At 49.8% G+C, this 10,796-nt stretch overlaps 2 protein-coding genes and 1 non-coding gene across 5 annotated transcripts in view; 2 read left to right on the forward strand and 1 right to left on the reverse strand.

Moving 5' to 3' along the window:
* Window positions 1-3,220: 3,220 nt before the first annotated feature.
* On the reverse strand, window positions 3,221-4,576 carry sturkopf (lipid droplet associated hydrolase sturkopf). The gene is made up of 3 exons (XM_011153947.3): window positions 4,088-4,576; window positions 3,790-3,981; window positions 3,221-3,683 (listed from the first exon to the last, which is right to left on the reverse strand). Exons 1-3 carry the CDS (start codon window positions 4,394-4,396, stop codon window positions 3,261-3,263), a joined length of 924 nt encoding a protein of 307 aa, XP_011152249.1. The 5' UTR covers window positions 4,397-4,576; the 3' UTR covers window positions 3,221-3,260.
* An 85-nt stretch (window positions 4,577-4,661) lies between these two features.
* TRNAF-GAA (transfer RNA phenylalanine (anticodon GAA)) lies at window positions 4,662-4,734 on the forward strand. Its single transcript has one exon. It is a non-coding gene; the product is annotated as a tRNA-Phe (tRNA).
* A 2,642-nt stretch (window positions 4,735-7,376) lies between these two features.
* wge (BAH domain and coiled-coil containing protein winged eye) overlaps window positions 7,377-10,796 on the forward strand; it is a 91,906-nt gene continuing 88,486 nt past the window's right edge. For all 3 annotated transcript variants that reach the window (XM_025296546.1, XM_019844974.2, XM_011153955.3), the window contains exon 1: window positions 7,377-8,581. The gene's annotated coding sequence lies outside the window, so the exon portion shown is untranslated. The remainder of the gene's footprint in view (window positions 8,582-10,796) is intronic.

The following is a 10,796-nucleotide window of genomic DNA, read 5'->3' on the forward strand; positions in this document are numbered from 1 at the left end:
TATAGTAGGGATGGATGACGTCACTTCCATTATTGCGACATCGATTATTTTTATCTTGTAAAGTCGATTGTCTCGTACGATGTTTTTTCACTTTGATTATTCCCTAGACGACCGATAGTATCGAATCGATGTTACTAGAATCGTAATTTTCTCCGATAGACATGGAGATGTTGGCCAATAGAAATACTTACAAAAAGTACAACATAAGCAGTAAGCGAATCAACCAATCACAATTGAGAACGAAGCAGTGATGACCGGCAATTAATTGGTTTGTTTGTCTATGTCCGTTTGATTTATTAAAGGCCATCACACACAAATGGACGTAAGTAGTAAAGCCCGGTCCACAGAATAGGTTGCAAACACCCAGTTGCGAGTTACGAAAAATGGCAACTACTAGCTACAAAGTGTTATTTTCGGTCGTAAGACAGTTGCGGTTGCTCAAGCCCGTCCTACATTAGTCGCAAGATACAGAACGTAAGTCGCAAGTCGTAGAAATCCACCAATCATAGTCAAATGTTAAAAGAATAAACTTTTAGAACGTTCTAGAATCTTCTAGAAAACTCTGGAAACTTCTGGAACATTTTGGAAACTTCTAGGCCTTCGCCGACCACGTATTCGCCTTTCCCGATCACGTGCTCGCCTTCGTCGACCACGTGCTCGGACGACCGATATATCTGGCAGAAAATTTTAATTTTTATTTTCTCGATTTTTCGCATTTTGTATCAGGAGAACATAATATGTTGAGAGGAATTCCAGATTCTGGCGGAAAATTTGTATTTTTCATTTTCTCGATTTTTGCATTTTGTATCAGGAGAATATAACGATCGAGGAGGTATTCGGAATTCTGGCGGGAAATTTGAATTTTTCGTTTTCTCGGTTTTCGCACTTTGTATCAGGAGAATATGATGAGCGAAGAGGTATCCGGAATTCTGGCGGGAAATTAGAATTTTTCATTTTCTCGATTTTCGCACTTTGTATCAGGAGAATATAATGATCGAGGAGGTATTCGGAATTCTGGCGGGAAATTTGAATTTTTCGTTTTCTCGATTTTCGCATTTTGTATCAGGAGAATATAATGAGCGAACAGGTATCCGGAATACTGGCGGGAAACTTGAATTTTTCGTTTTCTCGATTTTCACACTTTGTATCAGGAAAATATAATAAGTGAAGAGGTATCCGGAGTTGTGGCGGGAACTTTGAATTTTTCGTTTTCCCGATTTTCGCACTTTGTATCAGGAGAATATAATGAGCGAAGAGGTATCCGGAATTCTGCGGGAAATTTAAATTTTCCATTTTCTCGATTTTCGCACTTTGTATCAGGAGAATATAATGATCGAGGAGGTATTCGGAATTCTGGCGAGAAATTTGAATTTTTCGTTTTCTCGATTTTCGCACTTTGTATCAGGAGAATATAATGACCAAGGAGATATTCCAGATTCTGGCGGGGAATTTGAAAATTTTCAAATTTTGTTCTATTTCCTGATTTCCGCATTTTTTATCAGGGGAATATAATGACCGAAGAGGTAACATGAATATGCGGCGCGAAATTAAAAAAATTGCAATTTTCAATAGGAGTGGGGTTTTCAAAGGTATGGTTTAAAGGAAAGGTTGTTTAAATAAAATGGTTTTGTTGTATATTTTAAAATATTTATTTTTATGTTAATTTTTTATTAATACATGTGTTGGAGTTACTATTAATGGACAATTTATTTCACAACTTGATGTGTTTCTACGCTGGTATTTATAGTTGAGTCTTACTATTTATATTTAAACCGTCTTAAGTTCACGTTTAGATACCCCATAGCTAATGAAATAATTTGTACAGCATCTGAAGATGAACTTAAGACGATCTTAAATGTAAGTTCCGACTATGGCTGCGTTTCGTTATTCATTGTTAGTATTGCAATTCTATAGTATACGTGACACAAACTATGTATTTTCAGTACTGACAGTGAATTTCGGTACGCAGCCTATGAATATCGGCCCTAGTCTCAGCCTAAAGCCTGGTCTACAATGGCCGTAAGCAGTAAGAAGTAAGCGTGAACAGTAAGAAATGGACCAACCACAGTTAATTATTTTTGTCATAATCGACTGTGATTGGTTTATTTCTTACCGCTTACGCTTACTTCTTACTGCTTATTGCCATTGTAGACCACGCTTTAGACTAACGGAGAATTCATACAGCGTTGGATGTACGACATACAACGTACGATATTTAATAGGAGAGGACAGCTTACTTATGGAGAATTATATTCTTTATGAAAAAGTTATTCTTTTATTGGATATCAGACGTCGTACGTACGACGCAGTGTGAATCCTCCATAATATTACATGAGTCATACAAGCTTGTCGGACGTTTCTATTGGCTATCAGGTAAAACATCACTAGAGAGAAAATTAAGTGTCGTAGAAATTCAGCCAATCGGAACATTCAACATGCATGTCGTATGTTGCATGCAATATTAACTTCAAGGGCTCAATTCTCGAAAAATGTTGCATACGATGGCTGCGTTCCGATATTCACTGCCAGTACTGAAAATAAATGGTTTGTGTTACCTATACTATAGATTTTCAGTGCTGACAGTGAATATCGGAACGCAGCCGATATTTCATGATTGTCACTAGATATCACACGATTCTCAGCCAATTAAATCGCCCCAATTAAATTGATGAAATATCTTATACGATATTTTTCACAAACATTCGATAATTGAGCCCCACGCCATTACGAAATTAATCAAACACAATAGATCATTCGTTTGAATAATTGACTGTGTTTGGTCAATTTGCTTGTGTATTAAGTGTAAACGGCTTATTGTAAAAGAGTACCTTTTTTATTCGCTTTATATGTTAAAAATCCGTTTGGTTGTTTGGTCTAAAATCCATATAACTTGGTAATGTTACATCTTGATAAAACGTACTAAAATACTTGAATATATTGAAGTAATGAAGTAATATATTCTCTAACTCAACATTTTATGACGAAGTTATTTATAATTGACGCAATAAGTTATTTTTTATTGCTATTTTGATAATATAAACGGATGATATAATCATTATTATAATGTATCATTGAAAAATAAGAAATATAAAAATGTAATACAAATAATAACACTATAACACAAATATAATATATAGTCCAATGAGAAATAAATATAATATAAAGTCTTGTAAAAATATAATAAAAATATAAAATTCATACAAAAAATGTAAAAATATAATAAACTTATATTAGAAATATCAATGTCTAGAATATTTGAGCTATTCGTTGTTGATGAGATCACCAACAATATGTCCCATGTCCACAGAGTGTTTTAATACAAACGAGTGATAAAAACCACGCTGACACAATTGAGCATTGAGATCCGGATGTATTGATATCATATTCTTATAATATCCAACTGGAACCCAATTATCAACTGTACCATAATAAAACCAAAGTTTATCATTGTTTTTAGATATGGTGTCGTGATCTGCTTCTCTAACATATTTCATCTCCTCATTTGCAAGTTTAATTACTCTGTACAAGGCTCTTGGATTCAGCAATGTCTGAATTATCTTGTTATATTTTCCTGGAATGCCATAAAAAAAGTTAAAGATACTTATCATAAATGTTTGCAGAAATAATGGGAACATGGAAAAGATCCAAGATAGGATGATCAATATTCGAGCTGTACGTGATATCTGGAAATGAAAAGAAAATTATTTCAATTATAGAGAGTGCGGTATGATATTTGTAATCTTTTATGTACATTATATATATTGTAACAATGATTATACAGATACTTACAATATTACAGAACAGTTTGCCATTGGGGCTCTCTGCCATATGTTCTATCGTTGGGAACAACAAGTAGCTCCTTTTTACCCTCTTGTTGATGTCGGGATCCTTCAGTAAATTAAGTATGACCCAAGCACCTATAGAATGTCCGATGAGATGTAGCTGAGCATTCTCCGGAACGTATGTCTTTATGAATTCTATCTGCATCACAAGTATTGACATCAAAGATACGCACAAGAAACAGACAGTATGATTAAGCATGAGATTATACGCTGTACTATATAGACTATAGAGACTATAAGCATACCTTGTGCTGGACTTGAGCTGTCAAACTATAATGATCCTGCCACTGCTTATTACTGGGCATAGCGATGTCCAGGTTTTCTGGGGGTTGCACATGTCCAGCATGACCAATGACCCATACAGGCGTGTCGGATGAAAGTTTCGAGCTGATCGCCTTGATAAAATCTTCGTAGAATCCAGGAATACCTGGGTTCCCCGTGATGACAAGCACTATTTGCTTGCTGGAGTGAGGCAGCGGGTCTTCCTCTATCCACCGGCCCTCGGTTATCACCTCAGTCTGCACTCGATTACATTTCACCATCGCTCGCCGCATTTTTCCTCACTTTATGTTGCGCGCCGCTTAATTTCCCACGAACGGCTGTAGAACCGGATTGTATCTCCAGCTGGAATTTAAGCGATGTCATCCATTGTCAGTTCGAACGAAGGTCGGTATAACGGTACATGATTGCACGGCAGTGGTGGCAGTCGTGAATAGCGGGATGGGTGGTGGGAGTGGTGGTACAATAACATAGGACAGATGGTAATATATTACAGCACCATACCACGGAATACTGTCGATCGATCAACCACTACCACGAGCCGAAATAGCTCAGTTGGGAGAGCGTTAGACTGAAGATCTAAATGTCCCCGGTTCAATCCCGGGTTTCGGCAAAGGTGGTGAGTTTTTTTTTTTTTACGATATTCGTTGACAAACCGGATAATGAAATGATGCAACTTAATTTTTGATGCTGCAAACTCGACAGTAACGTGCGCTGGCCTTTTTCTCGCCGAGTTTGTTTTTGCTACGCGGAGATAAGCGTAGAAACAGTTTGTCACATGTACTGCTAACGCTTCCTACATGAATGTTTACAACGTCGAATGGTCGTTTTACGTTATTTTTATTGATTTCTGCGGTACTTCAAACATGCATCTAATTAATCTTCTCTACAATTTTTCGAGAGAGGTTAACTTTGTTAGTTAACCTGACAATCAAGACACACGGCAGTGTCTCGCGCCAAGTACACGAGAGAGCAACTTTCGAAAACGGAAACAGCGCGTTTGTACGAAGTAGGATTTAAGAAAGGAATGATCCATATCGTCCGATTGGACCGAAATGCTGTGAAAATAACGAATTACGCCCGCTGGAAGTTTGAACGTTATGAAACTTAATAAGGCCGGATCTACAACAGAAGTCGTAAAGAAAAGAATTGACCAATTACAATTGATTATCCTTCGACCGCAAGGAGAAATAATCGACTGCGATTGGTCAGTCCTTTTACTATCCTACTTAAGACTTTACGACTTTTGTTGTAGATCCCGCTCCAGAGATGTGCACGATCTGGTCAGAAAAGTCGAAGGTCGCAGTTCAACATTCTCGAGAAAGCTCGAGTGAGGCGAAAGATCCAACACCCCGAGCCAAAGAGATATCCTTGAGAGATATCAGGGCACGACGCAGGAGCGCCTTTGAGACTTCATTTTCGGCCAATCGCTCGCAGGATATGCGCGCCGAAAACACCTAATAACGATGTGTACATCTAAAGACCACCACCATCAGCCGAATTGAATAGCGCGAACACGAGTATTACTCGAAAACTCGAAGAGTGTCAGGGAGTGTCATTCGGTTCGACCATTCGATATGCATATCGATCGCGTCCGCACGCTCGTCCGGCGAAGCTCCGTCGAACATCAGCCGGGAAGTCGGGAAGGACAGCCGCGGCGACCGTTCTCCGTGCGGATGGCCGCGAGGTCGCCGGCCAACGGACGGCTCGATCGTTCGCCATCGGTATCGACGCGTGCCCCGCGACGACGTCCTGGCGGCGGCTCCGGAGGAACGCACCGCACCGGGTCGCGCTTTCCATCGCGGAAAGAGCATGGCGGCGGTAATTCGAACGCGCGTCATACAGGCCCGCGGCCGGCGGCGCACGCGTTATGGCGTTTGATCGCGCGCGGCCGTGGGGCGGGGCGAAACGGCCGCTGCCGAGGCTGCCCGGCAAAAAGTGCACGGCTCGCCCTCGCCGCGTCGGGGGCGCGGCGCGCCGCTGGAGGGAGGCCGTCGGGGCACCGCCTCGGCCGCGGCGCCGGGCCGCCATGCTGACACGCACGCGACATCCGCGTAATCGGATGATCGTTCCTCCGGGTCGTTCTTCGGTGAGCGTAACCTGGAGCGGCCGCAGCCGCTCGCGAGAGACTCTGCGTCGCCGGAAGCCAAGTCCGGCGACGGAGACTGAGTCCGAGGTGGGTGGAGCGGGCCGTGAAGTCGGGCCCTCGGGCCTCGTCTCGGGGCCGAGGCTTAGGTCGGATCAGGTTAGACTAATTTGCCCCGTTCTCCCCTCCAGCCCTATTCGAATGCGAGATTCCTTCTTGACGTCTCAAGGTTCGTCGAGATCTCCTGCGCGGCGAGTGGGACGCCGCCGCGAGGTCCTCGGCATGCGAGATATCTTCATGCTCTTTTTCTTCATCTTCTTCTGGGGCCACCGCGAGTGAATCGTCGCGAACTCCGCAAACAGAGAAGGCCGGCGAGCTAACCGCTCGATCCGCGCCGCGGGAAGCCGAGTTTCCAAGTCGGCCGGACGCGCGGCGTCCACGTCCTCGCGCGACTTGGACCCGCTACCCGCTCCCCAGGCATTCTACGCTTTTGGCGCAGCGTTTACGATAATACGCTACTCCAACATGCATATTCCGTGTCTCATGTGCGCGCCAAGTCGGCCCCGGCCGCGGCGGAAGTAACGGTAACGCGTCGCTCGTTCGCTCGACGCGCGATGCATTTCGGCACGGCGCGTTTTACGAGCGAAGTTGCCCCGCGAAGCGGCCCGTCGTCAGTAGCGTACGAAAAGCCGGCTGCGCCCCGCGCCCTCGTCGCGGGAAATTTCGACAGCCGGCCGCGAGCGAGACGGCGGCGAGTTCCGCGCGGAAAGCCCGAGAGAGAGAGAGAGAGACACAGAGAGAAAGAGAGAGAGAGAGAGAGAGAAAGGAGAATCTACGAGTGGCAGTTCTGAGACGTGAGAGAAGAAGACGGGACGACTCTCTGACGCTGACGCTGACGCGGCGCTAATCGCCGAAAACGCTAATCCAGCTCGCGCGGCGACCGGCGGACTTTCCCGGCGTGGTGAGAATTCCGCGCGGTCGTCGGCTGTCGGCGCGCCGTCGTGACGGCAGCGAGGAAACCGCGAGGCTCCGCCGTGTCGGGGAAAGAAGGCGGCGCCCCGACGGGGTCGTGTCCACCGCCATCTCCGCCCGGTAGGCGCGTCAGGGGCGGCGCGCGGCCGTGGCGTTCCCCGGGCGGCCGCGGCGGTGGGGCGCCGCCGTCGTCCGAAGCCGTAGTCCGCAGTCACAATTCGGTCGTTCGACGGTGCAGATGTTGGTGCTTCCGTCGCGTTTGCGTCGCACGCAATCTCCTGCGGCTCTACCGGAAGTACACCGCGCCTTCGGCCCGTAAAACTTCGATCCCGTCGCGGAGGCCGCCTAGCCGTCGCCGCTTTCGTGTTCCGCTGTGCTCCGCTGGCACGTCGTCGCTCTCTCGCTGCTAGCGTGCCGGTGGTTGTTGTTCCCGGAAGAGAGACAGAGGGAGGGACGGAGAGAGCGAGAGAGTGAGAGAGAGAGAGAGAGAGCGAGAGAGAGAGAGAGAGAGAACGGCGAGTCTCGACGCTCGAGAGCCCGGACGATCGAACGCCGTCGCGACGAGGAACTCCAGCGTCGGCGAGCGTCGGGAGGACGTCGCTCGAGGAAGCCCCGGGCTCGCGCGAGTTCGCTCTCTTCCGCGAGCGCAGACGAGAGCGCGGCTTTAAGCTACGCTCGGCGATACCGGCTCGGCGCCTGTATTAAAGAGAGATATGCCCGAAGCGAGGACGGTTCGCGTCGGCTGACAGCGGTCGTCGCTAGCGGCTCGACGGTGCGGACCGACGATCGAGAGAGAGAGAGAGAGGGGGGGAGAGAGAGAGAGAGAGAGAAGGGAAAAACGGAGCAGCTCCAGCTGAGCCGCCTGGTGTCCTGGTGAGATCGTGTAAAGGGATGCGAAGCTGCCGGGCGGGTCTCGTCGCGAAGAACGTCGGCCGACGACGAGAGACGACGGCGAGGCGCCGCGGTCAGCCGCGCAAGATGTAGCTTGGCAACGCGGTGCGAGCACCTTCGTCGCGAACGGTAGGCGACGAGACCGGTTTCGTCGGAGCTGCCCCAGGCCCGTCCGTCCGTCCGTCCGTTGTCCGTCGACTCGCTCGTGCAGCGTTCGAGCTGTTGTCGGTGAACTTTCTTGTGTTGTGGTGTTGAACGTCGTCGTCGAGGAGTACAGTGCCGCCGCCGCCGTCGCCGCCGTCGCTGCCCCGGAAGGGCGACCCTCGCCTACTGCGCTTGACTCTCGGAGCCGGTGCGATGTGCCAGTGAAAGCCCGTGCTGTGTGTGCGCGGCCGCGTCGCAGCCGACGACGAATCTCGTTCCCCAGGAGTGCGCCAGGATGATGACGAAAGGCTGTCGTCTGCCGGACGCGTTCGACTAGTCGTCACAGTGGAGTTCTGCTTAATCGCAGGTAATTGCCGCCGTCGGCGAGCGTTCGACGAGAGAGAACTCGCCCGCGCCTTCGCCGTCGCGCGTCTTTCCCACTCGGACGAGTTCCGCGGCGCTCAGCGGCGCTCAGCGAGCGACTTCTTCTCCGCCGAAGGAGTCGCTCGGCCGGGTCGCCGTTGACGCGGACGGGTGTACTTGGTTTCATCCTGACTCACCGTAGCGGCTCGGCAGCTTCTTCGCCGACCAACGGATACTACTAGATAATCGCGCGTCGCGCACCCCTCAACCCTCGCGCGCCGAGGGGCTAAGCGTCGCCAAGAGTGCGGGTGCTTTCGGTGCTGCCCGACACGTAGACGTCTCCTTCGCGATTGCTCGAAGAAAGTCGCAGTAGCGAGCGGTACACTCGCACGCTTGCGATGGGCGACTTTGCAGCGACACTCGCTGGGAGAGAACGGCCCTGCCGACTGCGTTCTTCTTTCACCGAGCGTTGCGAGCATCGGCTAAACACTTTCTCCTCTCCTCGCTCTCTCGCACCTTTCCTCTCTTCTTTCCGCCCGGCCCTAACCTCTCTCGGACGACGGCGCGGCGCGGCGCGGCGCGGCGCGGCGCGGCGCGGCGCAAAAACACCGCGGCGAGCAGGCGAACGCTGATCCCGATGCTTGATTTCCCGAAGCGGCGGGCCCGCATTCTGCGGCGGTTTTATCAACGTCCTCGGCGAGAACTCGCGCGGGATACGGGCGAGCCGTCGAGCGCGCGGGGAAACCTCCTCCTGCGCGCACACTCGTTCCAGCCGATCTGATACAAGCGCGCGATTATGCGTCCCATCGAGTATCATCTTCGTTCCCAGTCCACCACGCAGTGGTGGACTCGGCGAGATCGCGCGGATTGCGGTTGCCTCGCTTGAGAAGCAAGCTTTTTCGGAAAAACACTCTTCCCGCCCGTCTCCCCTCCGCCCTGCCCTGCTCATTCTCCCTCTCTCTCTCTCTCTCTCTCTCTCTCTCTCTCTCTCTCTCTCTCTCTCTCTCTCTCTCTCTCTCTCTCTCTCTCTCTCTCTCTCTCTGCCTTTCCTCCCGCCCCCTCGCCGCCGTAGGCAGATAACGCCCAGCTGTTTTATCTGAAAAGTGGCGTAAGCGCAGTTTTTCGAAGATCCATCGATACCGAGACGGACCCGGCGTCCTCGGCCGAGCTCGCGAGATGTTTCAAAACCGGTGCCACGCTGTTCCCGAGATAAGCTCTTTCGCGCGCGCGCGCGCGCGCGCGAGACGCGAGAGTGTCCCACACCGTCGCCGTGAGTCGCGCGATGCCAAAATTGTGGTACCTTGCTGACGAAAGTCGTCAGCCTCAGCCGCGGCCGCGGCCGCTCTTTCTCGCTCTTTCTCACCTCGCGGTTGCAAAGGGTCGGAACGCCGAAACCGGACCGTTCGTTTCCAATTCTACGGGCCCGGCCCCCGTCGCGTGCGGCGTCCCTGCGGAAAAAATCGCCGGCCCGGACGGAAACACACAATCGCCTGTGGGGACGCACCTTAACGGACTTTGGCGCTTTGATATTTTGGGGAGCGCCAGAGGAGTGAAGAAAAAAGATGCGCGCGCGCGCGCGGCCATGGAAAGCAAAAAGGAAGAGAGAGAAGAATAGAGGGAGCGAGAGGGAGAGGGTAAGACACAGAGCAAAGGCGAGAGGACACGGAGGGGGAGGGATGGACAGACAAGACAGATTTGTCACGGGCTCGGCTGAGTCCACGGAGGACGGAACGGAAAGTGCACGCCGTTGCGGGCTAATTCGGCAACAAAAGCGAAATTTTCGAGTGAAAGCTCGCAAATTCACCGGGCGACGAGGCGGCGTGAGTTCGATAACAGCGAGAGAGAACTGTTACGAAGGTTGAAGAGTGGATTACATAAGTATAGGAAGCGAGTGGATATATATATTTGAATGAGAGAGCGGCGCGCCGTCGTGACAACATCACGTGGAGAGACGCGTCTCTCTCTCTCTCTCTCTCTCTCTCTCTCTCTCTTTCTCAAAGAAGCACTCGGCGCGAGCAAGAGCAAGGGACTTACTCGAAATGCTGCGCCACGACGCGCACGTAAACAAACGCGAGCTGGAATAGTGCTTGCCGATACAGTTAGCGCGCCGTTTGTCACGCTAATTCTTCCGGTAATGCGCGATCTTGTTACGATCCGAGGGAAATCGTACGACGGAAAATGGGTAAAGTCGGTTAGGCCGACTTTTCTCTTTCTCTCTC

The sequence above is a fragment of the Harpegnathos saltator genome, unplaced genomic scaffold (genome assembly GCF_003227715.2).
Source record: "Harpegnathos saltator strain DR-91 unplaced genomic scaffold, Hsal_v8.6 scaffold147, whole genome shotgun sequence".
In the NCBI taxonomy this organism is placed as follows: Eukaryota; Metazoa; Arthropoda; class Insecta; order Hymenoptera; family Formicidae; genus Harpegnathos; species Harpegnathos saltator.

Excerpts from the sequence above, each read along its gene's own strand:
- sturkopf (XM_011153947.3), bottom strand. The coding sequence starts at position 4,396 with ATGCGGCGAGCGATGGTGAAATGTAATCGAGTGCAGACTGAGGTGATA. Across the intron at positions 3,982-4,087 it reads CAGCTCAAGTCCAGCACAAG|ATAGAATTCATAAAGACATA; the intron begins GTATGCTTATAG and ends CTTGTGATGCAG. Across the intron at positions 3,684-3,789 it reads GCAAACTGTTCTGTAATATT|ATATCACGTACAGCTCGAAT; the intron begins GTAAGTATCTGT and ends TTTCATTTCCAG.